Source organism: Ambystoma mexicanum, chromosome 1q (genome assembly GCF_040938575.1).
Source record: "Ambystoma mexicanum isolate Mex_15411 chromosome 1q, UKY_AmexF1_1, whole genome shotgun sequence".
NCBI classification, from domain to species: Eukaryota; Metazoa; Chordata; class Amphibia; order Caudata; family Ambystomatidae; genus Ambystoma; species Ambystoma mexicanum.
This window is the reverse complement of record NC_090922.1, coordinates 984,263,107-984,287,387: the sequence shown is the minus strand read 5'-3', so window position 1 is coordinate 984,287,387 and position 24,281 is coordinate 984,263,107. Positions and strand designations below refer to the sequence as shown.

At 46.6% G+C, this 24,281-nt stretch overlaps 1 protein-coding gene across 2 annotated transcripts in view; it reads left to right on the top strand.

Annotated features, from left to right (window-relative positions):
* Positions 1-24,281, top strand: part of LOC138539815 (interferon-induced protein 44-like) — a 237,741-nt gene that overhangs the window by 61,239 nt on the left and 152,221 nt on the right. For both annotated transcript variants that reach the window (XM_069641637.1, XM_069641636.1), the window contains 2 exons: positions 11,284-11,786; positions 11,870-11,921. In XM_069641637.1, the coding sequence (XP_069497738.1) occupies positions 11,294-11,786; positions 11,870-11,921 (545 nt within the window). In that variant the 5' untranslated portion in view covers positions 11,284-11,293. The remainder of the gene's footprint in view (positions 1-11,283; positions 11,787-11,869; positions 11,922-24,281) is intronic.

Sequence of the window (24,281 nt, the reverse complement as noted above, 5' to 3'; positions counted from 1 at the left end):
ACAAATAACAATAAACCATAATCTTTGGGCATGCCCTTATATTACCTCAATTGGTCCTTTGTCCCTTTTAACCAGGCTTGCCACTTGATGCCAATACTGAGTATGCTAGGCTAGAAAATGAAGTCTCTGCTGGGATGAAAGTCAGCAATTGTGACTCACAGTGAGCCCACTAATATTGTTCCCTTTACCTCATGGTTCAACAACCCCACTTTCCTCTTAGGAAAGCCTCACTGGCACTGTTACTCGGTGCATGTTTCCCTCAGATTCCCAACTCGGGTGCCCAAAAAGAGCCCTGACATCTGTTTCCTCCCAGAGGTCACCCTTCTCAGTTCCTTGTGTAACTCACTGGCTGTTGGCGGCTGTCCGTATTTCGGATGAAAGCTATAGTCCTAGCAATCCTGAGGCTCCACGTTGGAAGCACAGGGCAACCATGATTAGATCTGACCAGATATATGAACAAGTGTCTGTACTTCACTGCTGAGAAGGTTTCAACGTGGTGACCCCTATGATTGAAAGACCATGAAATGTTTGAATTGTTCAGTGTATCTGATTGGAAGCTGTAGGAACAGTTCCGTCATACTTTTGTCAGAATGCTGGGACTCGCCCAGAAACAACTCGAAGACGACTTATGTGATAAAGTGAAAGGATTTCTTCCTGATCTCTACAGTCCAACCGAAAAGTAATGCCAGGAATGTCATGCTCCAGACCTCATTGCAGGAATAGATGGAACCACAGAGGTACTCCCATCAGTCAATTCAGCATGCACCGTTGTGACCTCACCTTCAGAATTCTAGGTTCCATTGAATGGCACTTGCTGGGCACATAACTATTTTTTCCCCATGTCTGGGCCCCTGACACTCCTTCATCAGAGCTGGGGCTCCGACCCCTGCTATGGAGGTAGCTGCACAGCTCTCCAGCACCAGCTTCTTTTTTCAGTCATGTTGTCCCAGGTTCTGGTGTCGGCCTGGCCAGGGACCACTGTCATGGCATCCTACATATTTACAGCTGGATCAGGACTTGTACAGCTCCTTTTGACTACAGCACAACTTGCTGCTGGGGTTTGCCGCATTAAATAACATTGCACTCATAGGACACCATTGGGTACAAGCTAAACATGCATCTGTGTTCCATTGGATTGGTGTTTTCTTCCCACCCACTTCTTCAAATATGCTGTGATGAAATGAGTACTTCTCTGCAGGAGTACAGGAATGAGCAGTGGCTAAACCACCTACTCAGTCCCACACTACCACTACACCAGCAGTGATCCCAATCTCCAAGGTGAAACAGGCCCAGTCTGGAGGGTGTACCTTCTTTGCCATGTGTAGCGGCGTAGGCCAAGGGCAGGCTATATCTTCAGCAGTGGCGAAAGCTACCAACTCAAACCACCTAAGTACAATGGTTCCAAAATCAAATGTCCAATGAAGGTTCTATAGAAATGAAAACGTTTAATTACATATTTAAGTGCACTCAATGAACTAGAAAACTCTAGAAAATGCCACCCATGTAAAAGAAAACCCAGACAATAGAGAAGCGCCCTCTGAACATTGACAGTGGTGCCCAATCTGATTGCCTGAACACACTTCCTCATCTACCCAATGTTCTTGGAAAACAAATATAGAAAAGGGGGCTTAAAAAGACATTAGGGTACAATTTACTTGATGTATAAGTGCCTTACAAATGCACAATAAATAAATAAATGTGGATCAAGAGGGTACAGGGTCTCTTTACAGTACATTATTCTTATCTTTGGGGCTCAACCTGGTTGCGCAATGATTTGCAGTGTTGAAATGTGAGTCTATGCTTTTGCCACCGAACCAGTGTCGAGTCGGCGTGCTGAGTACGGCAGGCAATACAGGGTCAGCGGAGCTGGAAGGCTCCATGGCTTTCAGTGCAGAGATGCGAGACTGGCCTTCAACAGCGAGCAGACTTGGCTGGCTCAACACTGTGTAGTGGTGCTGCAGCAGTGTTGGCTTGGAGCTTAAAGAAGCTGGTGACCAGTCAGTGGTATCGATTTGGGGACACTATTAATTGAGATGTGGAGTCAGTTGAGGGTCGATGTTGGAGAGGATTCCGGAAGTTCCCAATCAGCAGCCTGGCTGGTGTTGAGTGTGCCCAAACCAGTTTCAATGCAGTCTGCAGATGCAGGGAGAGACCGGGGTTGCTTCCTCATTTTTGGGTGCCTTTGAGACCCAATACAGTAGCTCCAGGACAAGGCACGTCCTTCTGGACTGTACTACACTGTCAGTCCAGGGAGCTTGCCCTGACCCCTACATGGGATCTTTCATCCCCAGTGAATAGAATCCTGTTTCCAGTGCACCCAGTAGAGGCCTTGGTCCAGCAGCAGTTCAATCCCACTATTCCTTGGGTATGGATAGGGACTTCTCTCTGTGGCAGATGCCTTTGGAAACAACTGCACTCAAAAGATGTCCAAAACTGTATCTTCTCTTGATGGTCCAAAGATGAACCAAAGAATGAAGGGGTGCTATCTCCTTTTAAAGGCAAAATGTAAAAGGCTTTTGTCCAAGGCACGCCTGCTCTCCTAAGTGGTCCAATCCAGGTCAAGTGCATTTTGTCTTATGATGTCATACCCAGAGTACCTTACTTGCAGCAGATGGAGAGGACACACAACAGAGGAGTTTCCTAACAGAAACCAAGATGCTGGGTCACTTCTCTCACCCCTTCTGGCTACTCCAACTCTACCTCCTTCACTTACCTGCTGACTTCAAAGAAACATTTATGGTCAGCAACCTGGTGTAAGATTGGCTTTATGTCAGTGCTGCGTCTAAACCACCTTTTCTCAGGAACATCTCTAAGGGAAGTTCATATGCCATGAGGGAAGTTGATGCTTCCCTGCACTGTGATTGAGTCAGAATCCTGGCCATTGCCTCACATAGCATTGGGAGACAGTCCAGCCATACACCAATATATATCGATTCTGTCGTAGCTGAGCATCGCTCAGAGCTGACACTAGTGTGATATCAGATAGCTGTTTTTTTTTATAGTTGTGTGCTCTCAACAGGCACCACTCAACAATCAGTTCAAGGTGTATGCTTCACCAGACTCATTACAATTATTATAATTTAGGTCAGAGGTGTAGAAGATTAAAAAGTCTACTCTGCTTGCAGGCACTTTGTGTCCCAGAAGCTTCCAGGGTGCACCTATGGCCTTTTTTACCATGCTCTGTGCCACTGCAGAGCTGGGGCTGTATAAGTCAGGAGTGGTTACAGAAAAGGCGCATGTGTACTATAATGTTGACATGGAGCATTTATTAGCAGATCTCCTCTTTCAGAAACTGAATGAACGTCAATGAGCAACATAATTTTATCAGAAAAACTGCCTTCTCCAGGTGACCATTCGGTCAGATGCTGGCCCAACCCCTTTTTTCTTCCCCTATCCCTTATGGGGTGTTCCTCCACCCCTGCCTATTCCCCATCCGCCAAAATTCGACATTTGGTTTTATGTAGTTAGTTAATCAATATACCAGATTTGATGAAACAACATATTCCCACTAAGCACAACTGTCACTTATGTTGACTCTGCCTACATTGTACTTTGTTTTTAATAACCTTTACTGAGCGCATTCTCCAAGTCGCTTTACATAGCAGTAAGAACGGTACAATTGTACATGATGATCAGCAGGGATAGTTTAAGAAGAAGAAAATATAAGTAAAGGATGAGCTTTAAGACGAGAATGAAAGATGTGTAGAGAGGGGGAGTCACAGATATCGGGAGGAACAGCATTCCAGAGTTTCAGGGCCAGGAGGGAAAACAAGCGAAAACACGCGGGAGCGCATGGAGGTTTGGAGAAGAAATAAGATGCAGATGCTGAGAGCAAAGGGCACGTGTAAGGGTGTTATCATAGATGAGAGATAGGCGGAGCAAGACCATGGTAACATTTTAAGACCATGGTAAGAAAGTGGAAATGAAGGTGAGAATCAAAGGGGAGAAGAAAGAATGAGATAAGATAATTTTAAGAGAAGAACAAGGAGAAAGTTGAAAGAGGAGACAAGTGACACAGTTGAAAATGGAGTGGAGAGGGTCAAGGTGAGATGAAGGAAGGCCAACCAACAAGGCTGAGTAATAATAAAGTCGTGAGAAAATAGTGGATAAGATGATACGTTTTGTAGCCTGGAGAGAGAGAAAAGGTCGAACCATGCCTAGATTAAAGATATGGAAACGACAGGCCGTAGTAGTAGAGGAAAATCTAAACCCAGACTCAAAGATCACACCCAGGTTTTGTTCTATAGAGGACAGTGGGATCAGGGAAGGAAATGGAGGATAAAGGGAGCTGTTGAGAGCGGGAGGTGGGGGAAATGGAGATTTTCAGTTTTTGAGGAGTTGAGGAAGAGGAAACTAGAGAAAATCCAAGATTGAGTTGCCGAGAGGCAAGAAGAGATCTGGTTGTGGAGCGAGTTGCAAAATGAGTCATCCGTATAAAAATGAAAGGAGATGCCAAAGGAGTTGATGAGTGAACCAAGCAGGATAGTATAAATGGAGTATAACAGGGTACCCATGACAGACCTTTGGACAGTGCCATAATGTAGAGGAAGGGGAGAAGGGGTGTTGCCAGCCCAATAGACAGTGTAACTCTAACAAGAAAGATAGGAGGGGAACCAGTCAAGGACAGACCCTGAAAAACCAAGAGCGCAAAGGGCAGAAAGAAGCCTTAGGATGATCCACCGTGTTGAACGCTGCTGAGAGGTTGAGAAGGATAAGAATTGAAGAAAGTTTACTATGACGAGCAGTCAAAAGAAAGTTGGATGCCTGGAGAAATGCAGTCTCTGTGGAATGCACATGCTGAAAACCCAACTGATTAGGAGGGAGAAGTGAGTGTTGTTGGAGATGAGAAGATTTGAGTACAGATGGCACATTCAAGAAGTTTAGAAAGGAAAGGTAGAAGAGTGATAGGGCGGAGGTTTGATCGAATAGATGGATCCAAAGAGGGTTTTTTAAGTAGGACAATAATGACAACATGCTTAAAAGGTAAGGGGAAGATGGAGATGTTCATTTATTTATGGTATTTATTTATTGTTCGCTTGTTAGGTGCTTATACAGGACCTAAATACTGTTTCAAAGCGCCCACAGGGCAACAGGGACAGAACATGGTAAAGAAACATGATACGATACACGAAATATAAGTACAGTGAGGGAAAAAAACCGATGAACCTACTATGCTTGTGAGTATTCAGAATGTGCAAGTGCAGCAAGGAAGAGGGCAGTTGGGGTAAGTGCTGGGGTGTCCATGCGAGGGTGAGTCACAGATGAAGTGCATGGTATGGTAAGTGCTACATGACCAGGAGCTGCATTGGATGGAAAGTGCGACCCTCCATGGCGGGGGGAGGGGTTGCCGAAAGGTGCTAATGGCAGACAGAAGCTACAGTGATTGGGTGAGGGATGTCAAGGGCCCCAAAGATGCATAAGGGCCCTGTACACCAAACAAGGCAACTGTGAGATTAGCAGTGGAGAGAAGGAGGGAAGGAGGAGGTAAAGAGGAAAGTATTGAGAAGCTTCTGGAATTTAAGAAAGTCCTGCTCAAGACGTAGAGGGAGGGAGCCAGCTGAGGAAAGTGATCGACCTCCGGCCCTCTGTTTAGCAAAACGTTTTACACAAAGAGAGTTGGTACGAGAGGGACATAGAGGTCTAGAGGGAGAGAATCTAGTTAGCGAGAGTTGCAGATAATGTGGTCTCTGGCCCCAGACACCCTTGTGGATGATGCAGAGGGATTTAAATTTGATCTGTTCAGCAACTGGGAGCCAGTGAAGACTTTTTAGGGCAGGAGAGATGCTGCCCCTGGGCTTAAGGTCAAGGATACTTTTTGCTGCCCTATTCTGGATTAGCTGGAGTGGTCGTAGAGTGGAAGAAGGTAGATTCAGTAAGAGGCTATTACAATAGTGAAGCCTAGTGAGAACCAGAGCTCAAGTCACATTGAGCGTCTGGGGGAAGGTGAGAAATGGGAGAATTCCTTTGAGAATGAAGAGCTGAAAGTGGGACTTCTTGGCAATGTCCTGCGTTTGAGGGAGGAAGGAGAGGGAAGAGTCGAAGATGATTCCAAGCTTTCTGGCTTGGCCAGAAGCAGAAGCAGGGAGGGAGAGCCGATGGAGGAAGCCCAGAGAGACGGGAAGGAGGAGGGAGCACTGGTCCCAATGGGAAGGATCTCAGTTCTGCTGGCATTGAGGCAGAGATCGTTGGAAGTGCACCAGAACAGGATGGCAGATAGGCAGTCAGGGATGATGGAAGGTGCAAGAGGGGTAGTGTGTCGTCTGCATAACACTGGAAGTTGGGGAGAAGGAGGAGATGAGGAGTGCCAGCTGAGCAAGGTAGATGTTGAAAAGCCAAGACGGAGGATAGAACCTTGAGTGACACCACAGGTGGAGCGAGAGGTAGGAGAGGAGAAGGAGCCCAGGATGACTTGGGAAGAGCGGTCAGTTAAGAAGGTCAAACAGTCCAGTGCCTGTGCAGAGATACCAATGGTATCATGGACCCTTTGCATGAGGATGTCATGGTTGATCGTGTCAAAGACAAAGGAGAGATCAGGCTTAATGAGGACAGCTGGGGAGTTGGAGTCCAGAGATGCAAGCAGTTCTTCAAAGGTGTTCAGAAGAGAAGTTTCCGTGCCACTGGATGCTCGGAATCCAGATTGGTGGTCGTGGAGACAGCTCACAAGTTCAGTGTGCAAGTTGAGTTGGGGTAAGACAAGCTTCTCCAACAGTTTCTCCAGGAATGGGGTAATGGAAATAGGGCATTAGCTGGCTAGACAGGTATGGTCTGCTGAGGGTTTTTTGAGGAGGGGGCGCACAAGGGAGTGATTGAGGGTGGTGGGTAAAGATCCAATGCCAAATTAGTGGTTGCAGAAATCGGTGAGTGCGGGGGCAATAGAATCAATGTTGTCCTTGATGGTTCTGGATGAGCATGGGGAAACCTGTTTGGAAGAGACCTTCATGGAGCGGACAACTCTGGTAACTTTTTCAGGTGTGAAGGAGGAGGATGAGGGGCCAAGGGAGGCAGCAGGGTGTGGGGAGGGTTGGGCAGGTGCGTAACACGGTTGTTAAGGATGTCCTGAGCTTTGGTGGCAAAAAGTGTGGCTAGTGCATTGCACAGGGCCTGGGAATCAAGAAGTGGGGGGGGGAGAGACTGCAGAAGGATTGGCAAGTTCCCTGCAGATTGTGAAAGTTCTGCCGTGTTATTGGATGCACCAGATACCTGTGTCTGAATGTGGGCCCTTTCCTTTGCATTGGCTTTGGAGTAGGCAGCAGGCCGGTTTGTCCGAAGGTGAGCCTGCTAATGATAGCAGTAAGATAGGGTATGAGAAATGGGTAGATCTAAGAAACCAGGGAAGCTGGGACCAGGTCAAGAGGGGACGCAGTCGGATGAGACAGAGAAAGAAGAACAAAAGTATCAGAGTCAGTAAGAGGGGAGAAAGAGGAAAGGGGGGGCATGACAGAATGATGTTCAGGAGAAAAGGTTGGAAATGTTGAGGAAATGAGTAGTGAAGGGTGCAGACTTTTGATGTAAAATAATCTGCAAAGTCACGGACAGAAAGAGTAGGGGAAGTAGAAAGGTTGGGAGAGATGGAGAAAATAGTTTGTTGATGAGTGGAGAGAGGCGACGAGGATGGTGAAAAATCAACGTAGTAAGAGAGGAGAAGTAGAAGTTTTTTTAGCAGCCATTAAAGAAACATAGGATGAATGAAGGGTAGATATACGCTTTTTGGGGGGGTTTATGCCATTGGCATCCAGTTTTGCCTCAGTTTTAAACTTCCTATCCAAAATAATGCTAATCCTATTTTCCTGCCGTTTGATTTATTGAGTTCTTTGGAAGACTCTAATGTAAAATATACTATTGTATAAGGCTAGTCCCCTGTAACATACTGCTTTTTATTTTATTTTATATTTACCAGGTGGACATTGCCCACCCAGCTCCCCTATTGAAAGTATTGCCTTAATAGCTCTGCTACATCGACCCCATAAAGAGTTTTCTATAAACATCGAAGCCCCGCACAAGTGTGTATAAATCTTCCTCAATCCTTAGCCTAGTGTTTTGTAGAATCATTCTTGCACTCTTGCAGGAACGGGCAATTCCTTAGTAGCGTGCGGAAAGTGCAATCACTTAATATCACGAGGACTTAACTGAATGTCTTGTCAATGGTCATCGACTGTCTTTGCAAGAATGAGAATATCATTGTAAACCAATTTCAGCAGTCAGCCTGAATGACATCGCAAACACTGGACAATGCTTTGACTTTGGATGTGGCTCATCCTGGTGGTATGAGCTGGTAATGTCTTGTTTAGACATGTTCTGTGCATATTGTAACGAAATTACCAGTTTTGTGATGTTAGAGTTCATATCCAGACATAATCTCAATTTTTTACTGCTTGCTTTGCTTCTTACGGCTACGGGGCTAACCAATTCAGGTTTCTCTGCTGGCACCATTATTGTTCTCTTCGTTGGGTCTTGGAGTACCTCCCTAGCTTCTCACTTCTTGATTGGTCAAGTTAGGGTCTAGTTTCTCTGATAAAACCACCCACACCTTTCTCTTGATAGTCCTGTTTTGAAATCACAGTTCACACCTCATGAATCCTTAAATAACACTGTAAACAAATAACAATTGTTACTTTTGCCATTTCCAAAGCTATTGTTTTAATTGCTTTTCGAAGGATTAAAAAATGTGGCAGGTACATTGACGTTCAAAGCTCCAGGTTACACAAAGATGATTGATGCAAGCACATTTACCAATTCATGTACATATATGCTAAGGCATATTATTCCACAGCACAGTGGTTAACGTTTTGACCAATTCAGATGGAGGGATGAATTACTCGGTCTACTCAACTGCTGATAAACTGGAAGGTTCAAGTTATGCATAATTCTCTGCAGAGGGCACATTGACCTCTGTGCCTGCCGTTATGAGCTAGTAATGGCCAATTCAACAAAGCTTGTTTTATCTATTTCAGAAAGGTGAAAACCAGAGACCTCCAAGCCCAGATTTATACCCGCTACCTGCAGACAAATAGAGGATCAAAACTTGAGTATCAACCAAACAAAATAGGCATGGGTTGGTAAAGAGGCCTTCATTGTATCAAGATAGCTCTTTCAAACTATGCAATGCAGCCTCATTCCAACCTCCAGAGCACCACATCCCATTTTCAGAACCTCCTGTACTAACGTAAAGAATGTTCTAATCATGGCAAATAATTGCTGGAACTCAGCACATTAATGAGTTTGCAATGAACTCCCCTTCCACTTTCTGACTTTACAAGAAAGAATCATGCCTTCCGAACTCCTAGTAACCTCTCTCCTCCCTTCCTACTTGCCATTTCCATCACCGAGACCAAATAAGAGCCAACATTCTAACCACACCATTTACCAAAATTGTTAGTAGATCACTCTTTTTAAAGTTCCATAACCATGGTTTGAGCAGTTAGTTCTCACCACTAGCCCTGCTTAAATATAGTATCCATGGTTTCCAAAATGGACGCCGTGAACTAGAGACGTGTGTGTGCAACCTCTGTCATCGAAACTAATTCGCAGCACGGTCCCTCTGGGATTGAATACAGTGATCGGCCCCCACATCTAAAGAGAATCATACACTGTGGTGTGGCATCTGCCCCACCGTCCCAGGAAGGCGGTTGCATAGCCGGTGGGAGAAGATATAGGACCCGGCATGGCAGTGATGCTCAGGCCCCCGTTCAGGGGCACAGGGCCCTCTTGAGTGCAGCAGCTGGTTGGCCCTGCCCCGGAACATCGCAGAGGCTGCCATAGATTGGTGGAGTACTTAGGAAAGATTTCAAGACCCAGGGTCGGCCCTCTTGGTAATCGTTGAACGGACAGGGTTAGGCCTTCCTTTCCGTGCTACGGCCCCAGCGCACAGCTTCTGGGGACAGCGCAGTTGGCTGGGAGGCCATGCCCCTCTTTGGCGCTGAATTTCAAGGACTTAGGTTTTTACTTTTCGGGAAGGTTTTTCTCCTGTGTATTTTCAGCAGTCTTTTCCGGAGGTTACCTGGCCTGAGTAACACCTTACATGCAGGGTGGCGTCTGGGGAGTCTCGTACCTATCTTCATGACAGCCGGTCCAACCAGAAGACCCATCAAGGAAAGGTCCTCAACAAGTCATCTCGGAAGAAAACACTAGTGAGCCATTCTGGTGATTGTGAGAATCCTGACAAACAGACTTGTAGACTTGCAAGATGGATGCTTTGTGGTGCAACCCCCACGTCTCTAACAGCTTTTCACTCCACATCAGATGGCTCTCATCTATCTTCCTCAGCAGCCTGTTGGCTCAATAATACATCACCACTTTGATGGCAGAGCTGAAATATATGGCATTGATTTATCAAGCAAGACTATGTGACCAGGGAGCCCAAGTTAACTGATAATCTGAAGTTACCCTACAAGCAGATAGCCTGGGGTATTAAACGGGCATGATTTAGCAAAAAAGCTGTAGTTATAAATCAGCTGTTCTATAGCAACCAAGCAAGATATTCCAAGGCAGTAACATGCTTGACATTAATCGTTTGTAGTTTGGTGCTAGAAGCAAAATAAATGAATACACATTTAGCAAATATATCCCAACTATGTGTAAGCTCCAACATAACATTTGAAACATTCCAAGTCATTTTAATAGCTTTGCACTGGTGCCTTCCACAAAGAACATATCCCACTCTAAGGACATCCCTTTTCAATCAAATTCCTGTCTGATAGAAAAGGATATAAATGTGTGTTTTACAGTGACATTCTACTCCTTCCTCATCATTAGAGACTCCACAGTAAACCTTTGTACATTCATGAAAAGTTCAATCATGCTGTTCCTGCATCACACCAGGAGGTAGTTACACGATCCAAAGCACTTTTGAACCCTGATTGTCCTTCATCTTATTTTCCTATATTTGTTAGAAAGGGTCACTGAACTATAATGAACTATGTGCTGCCTAATAACTCTTATGTATGCACATATATCCCATGCATCTTTCTCCCTAAGACTTGCGATGCACTTTTCTTGTTATGTTGCACTTTCTTACTTGCCTTGGTGACCAGCACTGTCCCAATGCCCCAGCCCTTGGTGGTTCTGAAATGTGACGAAGTTTAAATAATCAGACACCCTTTCCCTCCTTGCTCTCCTTTTCCCCTACGATATATCAATAGAAAAATATGGTTCATAGTCTCCTTTCCAGTCAGTTCTGCAAGATTATTGAAATATGGGAAACTATGTATTGCTTTTTGCCTTGCTTCACTGATGCACAAATAAAGTTTTTTTTAAATAGGTAATTATTGTCCTTTTCCTGATTAGATTTGGAAGAATGGCCGAAGTTAAATCAAGGCTAACGAAAGATGAAGAAAAACAACTGTGCCAGCTCTTGGGAAATGTGCGCTTGTGTCTTCTTTTCAAGGGAAGTGTCCACGGCTTCACTCCTCCGACATTCCATTCCAAAACAGATGCACAAGGGCCTATTTTAGTAGTTGCATATAACAATTTAGGGTGCACATTTGGTGGCTTCACAAATGAAGGGTTTAAGTCAAGGGATGGATTGGTGAGGGATGAAAAAGCCTTTCTTTTCCGTTTAAACACAGGGGAGAGAAAAGACACCCCTTCGAAAATACCTGTCCGAAATCCAGATGCTGCAATCCATGATCATTCACAGCATGGTCCTAACTTTGGAAATGGATCCTTACTTCTTCTGAACGCTGACATGCAAGTGTCGTCAACGGTTACAAATAATTATGAATTTAATTTAGCTGACCTGATTGGCGATGACCCGGTCTTTGTGGAATGTGAAGCGTACCGAGTAGAAAGTGAGTAAATGGCCCACTGATAAATCTTGATTCATACATTTCTTTAATTTCCTTGAGTAATTTCTTTCTGCCTAATTCCTCAGGTATTGGTGATGCTATGGATTCTCCATGGAGGAAGATTACGTGGACAGCTGAGTAGGTTTAATTTTCATATCAATTATATAAACCATCATTCTTCAAATGTAAAATTGAATATTGTCTCACTATTGTGTCTAATTATTGATTCATCTCATCATCCAGGCGATCAAATCAATCTAGAAATATATATGTAAAGAAAATACAAAATATGATAAAGATAAGCAATTTTAAAAAAAATATTATTAATACTTGCGAGATTTGGATACCAGGAAGAAACACTGCAAGTGAATTTAACCTAAACTTTAAACCTTAATCCCTGTATCCCTTCCAGTGTATCATCACAAAGAGCCTGTGAATCACACTGCCCCATCATTTCTGGTCCCTACCATCACTTTATTTTACAAACTATTGACCAACTTTCCTACTGAGACTCCCTCCTCCACATGGTGCACCTAATTTAATTGCAGATACACGCATGTAATATTGCTTGTTGCACTTTCTATGGAACAACAGTCACAGATGGCATCAATAGACTTTAGAATCCAAACGGGCTTTATTGACAGATTGAAAACATACGTTTTCTTAAAAATGTATTTATTTATAAACATGGACGAACAATGCTCTTTTGATCACAAAGGAACATACAATAGATACAAAATCAGATTTGACTGGAAGCAGTGAGCTTCTTACAATGGGGTGAGTTTGAATGACATTCTGAAAAAGTTGTGGAGGGAAGTAAATGAAACATTCTCCTGTAACAATACATGGGTGGATTTACATGGATTAAGGACAATCAATATTAGACATTTTAAGTCTGTAGGCAGTATGGATAGCTATGTTAGGAATGCGACCATGATGGATGAAGTACTGGAGTGCAGGCAGAGAAAGTGAGGGACAATGGCAGGTTAGAGACAAGGGAAACATATTATCTAGAAGGCAGATGAGAGGTAGGTTAAGAGAGTAACTTAGATTGGACAGTTTCTTGGATGGGAAGAAAATTCCCTGCAAGTGAAGCAAGAAGTAGGAAAGAGCAGAAGCGAGAGCAAGCACAGGGAGGGTGAGGTGCCACAAGGGTAGTCGTGGAGGAGGAGCAGAGATTAGAGAAGGCTTGTAGAGTTGGATAGCTGAGGATAGATACAGTGATGACTTGCCATGGATAGATTTGTGAACCAGGAGAAGAAATTTAAATCTGGCCCTGTTTTGCATTGTCAGCCATCCAGCCTGGTGACGGTACAAGGAAGGAGGTGTGAAGTGAGGGAGTTTAAAGGGAGTCTTGGTAGCAAACTTAATGATCTTGTTGAGAGGACAGGCAGCATAGTTGGGGCGACCAAAGAGGATGCTGGCACAGTAGTACAGTTTAGAGAAGAGAAGAGTGGTTAATAGATGCTTGGCGATGCTGAAAGGAAGGAGGTGCCTGATTTTCCTAATATTGTGAGAAGGGTCCTAGATGACACTGAGGTTTCTAGCTGAAGAAGAGTACGGGAAAGTGTAAGGTGGGAACTGGATAGGCAGGGGAAGAGATGAGGTAGAGTATTTGGCAGGGAAGAAGAGCATTCTTGCTTGCAACGCCATCCAATATTTAATGGCATAGTTGGACATTTTGATAGGGAGATCAAAGGAGAGTTCAGAAAAAGAGAAGATGTGGGTGTCGTCCGCAAAGAGTTGGTACGAGATCCCAAAGGAGGAGATTAGTGCCCCAGGGGCAGAGGTGTAGAGTGTAAAGAGGAAAGGACCCAAGGCCGAGCCTTGTCGAACACCAACAGTTACATTAGTGAGTTGAGAGAAGGTGTTGTTCCAGGCAACAAAGAATTGGCGAGGTGCCAGAGAGGATTCGAAACAAGGCAAGGGCTTGATTTGCGATTCCCAAGAAAAGAGTGAGTTTTAAGGAGATCAGAGTGATGGACAGTGTCAAAGGCAGCAGACAGGTCAAGAAGAATTAGGATAGAGGATAGGTTGGAGTACTTGGCAGATGATGCTTATGGTCTTGTCATATTGGTCAAACTATTGGGTTTCCTTGTCTGGTCGCTCGACATCCCGTGGGCACCCACCTCCCTAACCCAGGCCTCCGTAACACTGAGTGCGATATTAAAACTAGAGACTGGTTACCCCTACTTTCCAGTCTAGTCTAAGCTTCAGATGATGGCCTAAAGGCAGAACACTGTATTACTTCCTTCCGTCTCCCTAAGGGTTCCCTTCTCTATAGTTTTCCCAGAATTGTATCAATGTTTTAGGATTGTGCCTGTATTATATGTTCTTGCTATTTCTCTCAATTTCACTCCTCTCTCTGATCTCATGGTTCCCTGCTCTCCCTTCTGTTCTGCTCTTCTCTTGCCCTACCTCTGATCTTTCTCGGTCTACTCTCCCTCTGGCTCACTCTCTGCTCCTTACTCCCACCTGTCTGGTCTCCCCTCTCTCCCTCTTCTTTCCACGTGGTCTTCTCACACGTTTACTTTCTCTGACTCTCTCATCCGTCCTCCTCCAACTACTCCTTCCTCTGTCTCCAACCTCACCTACTCCAGTTATACACCCTCTCTCCTACCTCACCTCTCTCACTCACTCTCCTTCAACACTCACTCCCTACACACTCTCACATTCAGTACCTCACCTGCACACACAGTCAACAACGCCACATACTCCTTAGCACTCCCCACCACCTCCTGGTCTCTGTCCACTTCCACACCTCCTGACCTCACCAATGTACCTTGTCCGCCTCCTGATCGATGTCAACGTTGCGTTGTTGGCCGAGCTGCGAGCTGCAGGGAGTCTCTCTGGAGTGCGCTCCGCTCCATCGAGGGATGCATGTCCCAGCCCGATTGGGTCTCCCTCCTCATCTGGTTGTTCCCCAATTGATGGGTACTGTGGTGGCTGAGCTCTGAACTTCGTATCTATCTGGATGGTGGCGGCCATCTTGGATGCGCTCTGCCACGGACGCGACAGAGCTGGTTTCCTCTGCTACTCAGCACCTGGGAGGTTATGTGCCTCCCTGTTTTCCCTCATTCCTCCCCTCCGGTTCCCCCATTAGCTCTTGGCTTTTATGAGCGTTCTGGTGTGCTGGAACCGTCGTTTCATGGCTTTCCTGCCAAGCTTCTCACAGAGGCTATCTGAGAAGCATCCGCATAGCCACCGCTTCAAGCCACGCCCCCCAAATCTGGTACCTTCTAAAGCTGCTGCCCTCATTTGAATCTTGCTTAAAGTACCTGATTCATCTGTTCCTGCATAGCTACTAGGCTGCCTGGTGAGTTCCATCGTGCACTGTTCTGTTTTCTGTCTCTCTGCCGTCTGTGGGCCTCCCTATCCCACTCCCCACCTCGCCCTATGGTGCTCTCCATCTCCCCTGTCTATTCTAACTGCTTTTCTACTGCCTATCCTCCCACTCTCTCGAAGCCTAGAAGGAAAACGTTTTAGAAGCCCCTCCTGATCTCTAACACTGGTCTGCCCATTGCCAACACCTATGTCAATTCTTGCTCCAGGCAGACTATCACTGACATTCTTTTTGTCATTCCTTCTCCTGACGTATGGACTCCCCATATTCTGTCTGTTCCCCTTTCTCTTCCTCACCCATTAATGGTGCAACCAGATGGGAAGTGCTCTTGGAACACTTAGCATCATCCAGTTGCATCATCAATGTCTATTGGAATGGCACTATCATGGCCCAGGGCTCTCGGCTCAACCTCCTCCTTGACAGGCGTCGCCTGTCTCTCTTCAACTTCCTCCTTTCTCCTGTCACTCCTCCCTCCCATCTGGTGGTGATATCCCCGCCCCTGTACCCCTCCTCGGAAAACCTTTTAAAGGGGGCAACCAACTTCACTTAGCTACTCTCAATTCTCGCTCTGATTTAACACTATTCTGACATCTGTCACCTCCTTAAAGACTTTGACATTGACGTCCTCGCGCTCACCGGGACGTGGTTCAATGCCAGCTCTGTCACTGATTTTGGCACTTTTCTTCCTGAGGGCTACAAGATCCTCTCCAAGTCCAGGCCTAACCGGACTGGAAGAAGCAGGGCCCTTATGTTCCCTGAATGGATCCCTGCTTCTATCATACCCATTCAATCCTACTCTTCCTTTGAATGTCTGGTTTGCAAGCTTTGCATCTCTCCTACCCTATCGATCACTCTCGCTACCATCTACAGGACCCCGAGGACGGTCTCCCTCTTCCTATCTGAGTGGGCCGACCTCACCTCTTCTCTCCTGATCTCTACCTCTAAGCTTCTCCGCCTCAGAAACTTTAATGTTTACCTTGATTCGGGGGGCAATAACGAGCCCAACCAAAATGGCTGCAAGCCTGTGAGCTCCCTGCCCATCCCAGCAATCCGGTTGAGATCCTGACATCCCCCGCAGCACTACCACTGAAATTTACTGATAAGCGGTCAGCTGTACAAACGGGGCTCATACCTAGCACAGTTTCGAGGCTAGGTATGGTGTGAATTGAGTGTCCGAGGAAGTGGCAAAGCTGGGCCCTGGTGACGGAACCGATGTGGGGAACCCTGTGTCGACACCGGAATAGTTCGCTTGGAAGCTGACACAGTTGGTGGGCTCCGGGGATCCCCTTCTGGAGTTGCGACTATCCGGAGCGGTGTATGCTCCTACTACCGGAGTGCTGTGCGCTGTGTGCAGACTTGAAGCACAGGGGCTACGGTACCGCAAATTGAGGGTGCAGCCATAAGGAGACCATGGAAGAATGCTGTACCGGCGGGAAGAGTAACCCCCTGTGTCCTGGTTGCTGCTTGCCAGACGACAGTGCCCCCATACTGAGCGAGGGCGCACAGAGGAAATCAGTGGGAAATGATCAGCAGTGCTACCCTTGCGTCTCAGGTGAGTTGAGGCTGAGATACAGTGAGACTGACCGGCCCCCCCCCCAATTTCATAGCGGGGTGAAGCTGGACGTGGCGGTGACCGCTGCCGTGGCAACGAGACACAGAGGGCAGCGCTGGGACATTCCATGCACCCCCCACCCCCAGCTGGCTAAGAAGGGCACCTGATATAAAGCCTGCATGCCACTGCATCCTCCGGTGGGCGAGCCAGAGCTGGGAGAGACCTGATGGTGCAGAGCACATCAAGTATATGCATTGGGGGATCTCCGATTAAAGGTAGGGAGGGTTGCCTTGTACGAACACACTGATTTGCCTCCAGGGTTGGGGCAGCCATTTTTGCAATCCTCGTACTTGGGCCCCACACTGCATGTGGAAGAGAGCACAGTAACTGGGCCTCACGAGGAGAAATACGCTCTCTGGACCGGCTCTGGAAGAATGCAGGATTCACCAGGGTACACTGCTGAGTAGAGTGTGCACTGAGTAGAGTGTGCGCTATCACCTAGGGTGTATTGACTTAAGCTGCTGGACCGTGGGGAAGCACTGCCCTGCTGAATATGAGACTTTGAAGACTTATTGTGTAACATGCATGGATTGAAATTCCCTACCGAATGGGAGGTGCCCTTAATATCAAAAGACCTTGGCCAGAGGACGAATAGAGGTGCAATTACTGGCTTATACTTAAAAGGGCCCAGACACCAGAGGCTGAGGGGGAAGCTAGGCGTATTATGGGCGCATAAGGAAGAAGGGGGAGACACCACCTGGATGTGCACTGGTGTTTGGGGGCAGTAGGAGACGACCGCGGCACCGCCTCTGGCATAGGTGGAGTGAGGACAGCATCTTCATGATGGGTAGCTGATCTACAGAACTACAGTTGCTTGCGCATTGGTCGCTGTTTGGTGGGCATCACCTGATTAGAATTCCCCCCTGATGAGAGTGGAGTACTGTTGGACTTGAATAGTCATCATTTGGGCCCGCTGAGCTACAGAGGTGAGGCAACAACAGACATTGAGTGGAAATTCTGGTGTCAACACTGGAGTGTGCTCTTGAGGGGTGAAAGATCGGTTTGGAATCAAGACCAACGTCACCGCAGTATGTCTAAATCATCTAGAGGGCGAAGCAACAATTGAAATTGCAATTTGTGACTTCTAATCAAAACAGACATTGTAAAGTGATGGAGGAGTCTTACAGTGGCAGTTCTCAGTCGTCATCCCTGGAAACCAATGGTGAGTTTAACGACATTAAGGCCATGTTTAACCAACTGCAAGCTGTCATACAATCGTTAGATTGTGTTAGGGAGAATTTTCATTTTTAATGCTACATTCCTCCTACCTTGGAGACGCCCAGCTCTTTTGCTGGACCTATGACTTTTTAATTTGAACCCTAGAATGAGTGAGACCTTTTTCTCACTCTTTCATGTGTTTTTACCTGATTTGGTTTTTGCGTTTTCACTGTTTTTGGAGTCTGACAAACTCCATAGGCATCTGCATTTTGTACGGTGACACACAGCACCTTCAGTGCAGTGTCACTGAGAAAATCTTTAGATTTCTCATAAGGTTTAAATACCTTTTAGGGGCAGGGCTACAGAGCCATGAGATAGGACGTGATTCTGGGTGCTCCTGCAGATCCTCAATGATCCTGATGACAAGCAATGATCTGAGACAGCTACGAAGCGTAATAATGGCACTGCAGATGCATGAAGGAGCATGGAGTAACGTGATTATAATGTTGCTATGATTCATAGCATAGTCTGGAATAAAAGAGCTGGCGAAGTTTAGCAGTGTTCCGTTGGCAAAGAAGCAAGATGGCGCCCGGACTGGAACAAAGGATCGAGCCAAACGACTATGGGAAATAATAAGAAGAGGCTGTGTCACGGACGAGTTTGGATCAGACATCAGCCAGACGGAAATACTCGACCAAGAAAACACTGGAAAACAGGGTGGCAGAGCTACACAGCGGTGACCGGCACGGGCGACCCTGCAGTGACTGGAGAACAGGCTGGCTGATCGGAACGAAGATAAGGAGCATACGCGGAAGACCCGCAATAGCATGACACTCGTCCCGGAGCACCCGACACTGAGCGACACACTTGAAATAACACAAAGGAATGAGACAAGGAGCCCAGAAACATCATTGTGCTACTCGAGCTGAGAAGATAAGAGTGGAATTGGTTGGACGGTCGCCGGCGCACCGGCACATCGTGTCATCGTGTTAACCCAGGTAACAGTGCAACCGTGGAAGTGATTGGGTGTCCGCCACTGAGAGAAGCCCGAAACCGAAGACCACTTATTGCTATGCTGTCTAACCCTACAGGACAAGTTGGAACAGCTACAATGGATATTTCTTAATGTTACACTGTAGCAGGCAAGAGTGAGGCGCACACCAGACCTTCCGACAACAGGAAACTGATCAACAAACTGAGCGCACGGATCCCCACACACATGGGAGGCACAGAAAGTACACAACACTGGGCGATATTGCTTCATGAGGGAGACAGCCACACAAGGTTAAGAAATACTGTGCGCAAGTTCGGATTAACAGCTGTTTCATTGCTGTAACCCGCATGCACATAGTGCGAACAAGCACCAAACCAACAAACATTACAGCTATGACCTGGGAAATCATGGTGGCCCGGCCCAAGTAGAAGATAGGGCTGCAGCACAACAAACAAAGGAGCAGTGTGTCCATCTATCGCCGGCTTGCAGAAAAGCGATTTTGGACTGGTCAGGACGGCGCAGAGATGAGACTGAACGCCTACAATGGTTATAAAGTGGCAACCGGACCAATAACAGGCACAGTTTCTATACAACATGCTACAGCGGCAATTGGTCCCCAGGGTGTGCTACAACATGGGCCACAGTAATACCCAGTGTGCTCCTGGCGTCTGAAAGAGGCCTGCAGCAACCAGATATCAGGTGAGCTGGAACACAGGTGGGAAAGGGATGGTGGTGGCGCTAGACAAACCAGGGGCCTCTAGGAAGTGCAACAGACCCCGCCAGGACAGCCTGTGGAACACAAGCTCCCCCGGAGCAGAATAGCCGCGATCCGGCAGGGGTACATACTGAAATCTGTCCAATCCAAGACACATGGAGCCGACTGAAGGTAGCACCGGGCACAGAACGGCGGTACCCGCTGGGACATTTTGGAAGTGGCAGCAAGCACTGGGGCAGAATAGAAAAAGGACTCCAGGGAAGAGCGAGAAACAGTGAATGTTGGCGGACTGAGTAGATGGGAACGCCACCTCTAGACACCGGGAGCAACCACTGAAGTGCTTGCTAACAAGGGGGCGATGCAGGGGGCGTTGGAGATAATGAAACTACGAAAAGGAGATTGAGGAGACGCCAGAGAAGGCGGAGGGCTTAGTTACAAGTGGAGGCGCTAGAAGGACATACGTAGACCACGTGCCATAAGGTCAACGTGGCAAACCGCCCAACATAGTATCATTATAGACAAGAACCAGCACCACATTTGTCATGGTGGAGGACGGCGTCACAGAGCAGGCGAGTGCAACAATGGCATCCAAGTCAAATAAGAGTGAAGGGAAACAGTCATCGATTGATGCATTTGCCAAACCTGAAGAAATGACTGACAGCGCAAAGACAACAGCAGGTGAGGAGGCTCTCCGGCGAATTGACCACCAGATACTAGAGGCCATAGCCAAGCTGAAGTTGACACTGGAATACAAAATCGATGCAATCAGTATTGATGTGAACCTCTTGAGACAGGATGTCAGGGCATTAACAGAACGCACAGGAGGTCTCGAGAAGAAAGTGAAAGCTAATACCAGCAGTTGCAATGAAAACTCCCAGGAAGTCTCCATACTGCGGCAGCAAGTGCGGAACCTCGAGAACAGAGCACAGGAGGCGGAAGGTCGAGCACGAAGGAACAATGTACGGATCGTTGGGCTCCCGGAACGCGAGGAAGGTTCAAACCAGACAGACTTCATTGAAAACATGCTGTTGCAGGCAATAGGAGTGGGGGCTCTCACCCAAGGGTTCACAGTGGAGAGGGCGCATAGGGCCTTGATGTTGATAAAAAAATAAAATAAAGCCGCCTGGATCCCCACCCCGGCCGATAATAGCTAAGATGCTAAATTATAAGGGCAGGGAGAAAATACTAGAACACTTTCGAAAAGGAGGAACGATCTGTCGAGCCTCGGCGACCATCATGGCATACCCTGATTATACTTTCCTGGTGCAAAAGCAAAGGATGAACTATGTGTCAGTCAAGAGGAGGTTATGCACAGCTAATCTTAAATACATGTTGTTGTATCCAGCGAAAATGAAATGATGGTCCTGCATAAAGATTGTGCTGTCTTTTTCGAGTCTCCCGAAGATGTGAACATAGTGGATGGATACGAGGAAGTTAAGGTAGATAGAGGGGGGTTGGCCTACAGATACACACAGGGAGGTGAAGGCAAATCTGATGAGGGGGGAGTGAGAGCGGGAACTGCTATAGAAAATGGGTGAACTTAAAATAGCAACCTGGAATGTTAGCGGCCTGAACAGTTATATTAAGAGGAACAGGGTTATGGCATATTTGAGATGCCAGAAAATAGATCTAGCCCTCCTGCATGAGACGCATTTGACCAGAGATAGACCAGATACACTGGCACGGAAATGGGGGGAGTGACCTTGGGCTCCACATACTCAGCATGTGCTACAGGGGTTCTAATATGGGTGCCACCAACGGTCCCATTCAAGATCCTTCAGACCTTCCTAGATGCATACGGGAGGATGATAGTACTACAGGGAATGGTGGAAAATAAAGAAATGGTGTTATCAATATGTATGCCTCGAATCAGCACACATTTTAGATCCCTATATCCCTATATCCTAAGATTAGTCTGTACAGAGATTGTGCACTGATATGGGGGGGGATTTAAATTTTATGCTGGACCCGAAGAGGGATAGATCCGGATGATAAATTTGCTCACCTGGCCCCGTCGGCCAAAGCTCTAAACACGTTGTTGAGTGCATTAAAGTTGGCTGATATATGGAGAACAATGTACTTGCAGGACTGAGTATACTCTACCTACACTGCTCCTAAGAATCTATATATGAGGCTAGACTATGTGTTTGTGGGGGAGAAAAATCTGGGAGAGTTCATACAGGCAGAATATAATGCACAGGTCCTCTCAGACCATGCCCCTCTGGTGGTTACTTGGCAGTCCTCACCCCCCCCCCCCCCGAGCCAGAATCCCTACATGTAGATTTAGGATTGAGGCACTTGGAGATACGGGTTTCCGGGAACATCTGAAAGTAGAGGTTAAGGAATATATTGAGTTTAACACTGGTATCGTAAACTCCGCTAGTACACTGTGGGAAGCCTTTAAAGTAGGGGTAAGGGGCAACGCGATAGCAAAGTCAAATGGAATGCAAGATGTAATCTTCCTGTATTTGCAAAAAACAGAAAATAGACTAGAAATAATAACGCAGGCTGGAAATAGGTCCCTAGAAGAGGCTCAACAGGTGTCCCGACTACAGCAAGAATGTAGAGAACACTAGGATAGATTAGGCAAATTAAGCTACAGGAAATATATTGAAAGACAACATGCAGAGGGGGACAAACTGGGGCGATTGCTAGCCTGGCTATATAAGAGCAAGACTAAACGGGAGACAATTAGAGCAGTTATGGGAGAAGACGGAGAGATGCGTGAAACCCAAGTTGAGGTGAACAAGTGTTTTTATGCCTATTATAAACAATTGTATGAGGAAATCTCAGAGAGTGATATGTCAGTGGTACAAGAAGCATTGTCTGAGATTAGTCTCCCCAAATTAAATACGGAGAAGAGAGACAGCTTAGAGATGCCCATCACGATAGAAGAACTAGAGAATGTGATAAAAGAACTACTGACTGGTAAACTCCCAGGAGCGGATGGGCTTCCAGATGAATTTTACAAAGAATACAAGACGGAAATCCCTGCTCCATTGCTAGCAATGCTAACGAGGCGCTGGACATGGGCAGATTGCCGGGTCCCTGAGAGTGTCGATAATTGTCCCCCTTCTCAAACCAGACAAGCCGGATACCGACTGTGGCTCATATAGGCCCCTGTTGTTACAGAACCGAGATGGGAAGATTCTCACGGCAGTAATGGCACAGAGACTTAAACTGGTCATAGCCAAGCTTATACACCCAGATCAGACAGGATACATACCACACAGGAATATTACCAATAACCTGAGAAGATTACACCACATAATAGACTGCACCCAAAGAGAAACACAGGAAGTTGCAGTGGCATCACTGGGTGTTTGACTCAGTCAGATGGCCTTGGCTGTTAGCATTGATGGAAAGGTTAGGCATAGGGCCCACATATATTGAATGGGTGCGGTTACTGTACAATGAACCGACAGTAATGGTCAAAACGGGCACAACTATCTCAGAACAGATGTAGTTGTGCAGCGGCACGAGGCAGGGATCGTTGGTCCCTGGTGGTCTTCATTTAGCTGTCTATTTATGGGAGGAATATGGAGAGGTGGGCATCGTCACTCCGGGAGGGAGTCATTTGATCTTCCTATATGCAGATGACATGCTCTTGTACTTGCAACACCCCGGATACCCCAAGCAGATTGCTGAGTGGGTGCAGAAACTAACTGGGTTATTACTGCTCTTGGCCACACAAATATTCTTTACTGTAATGAGATGGAAAAGGAATATGGCACACCTGTGCCAAACTGACAGATATATGGTGCCCCTATAAACAATGCCTCATCCAGCAGGCCCGAGAGGAGTAACCTATTCTGAGGAGGAGACACCTTGACAATTTATCAACAGTGGTTGAGAAAGGTTCAAGGGCAAATTAGTTCTGTAGGAGGGAGTGAATGCTGCTTGAGATAAATATAACTGTGTGTATTGCATAATCGTGAAAAGGTGATGTGTTGAAGACCAGGTTATATGTTTTAGGACAATGGAGAACATGATCATAATATGGTATAGAAATGTGGCTGGGGGGGTTCAATGTACAATTGTCATTGTTGATGTTATTAACACAAAAAATAACGAGTAAAAAAAATATTCACCTTGATTCCCATGATGCAGCCCCTACCCTTCTGTAACCACTGTTACTTTCTTCCTCACCATTTTTCCTTTCCGATCTGACCCAATCAGCTCATCTCAGCTGACCTCTCTCTCTCTAACCCTCTTAGTACACCTGTCTCTTGGTCTGATCATTCGCTCATCTCACCTCTCACCTGGAGCTACTTGGCTCCCCGGATTAAGCCTCTGCCAGCCTCCTTCTCCATCATCTGACCTATGAAGCGAGTGTCAGTAGCTGTCTTTTGCTGCCTCTTTTATCCCTCCCCCTTTTCGTGCTCTTGCCTCTCATTCTGACACAGCCCTTGCTAACCTTCACCTTTCCATCTCCAACACCCTTGACATCCTTGCCCTTGCCATGAGGATCTGCATGAAGCATGCCTCCAAATGCAACAGTTGGTACAATTCCGACCTAACATTGCTGTAAGGCAAGTGTAGAGTTGCTGAACGGAAATGGCTTGCCTCTCGCACACCCTCGGCCAAACTGGCCTGCCGCCTGCTCCAAAAGCATTACAGACTCTCCATCCAGTCCAAGAAACAGGCCCATATCCAAGCCCACAATTAGGGGGCCA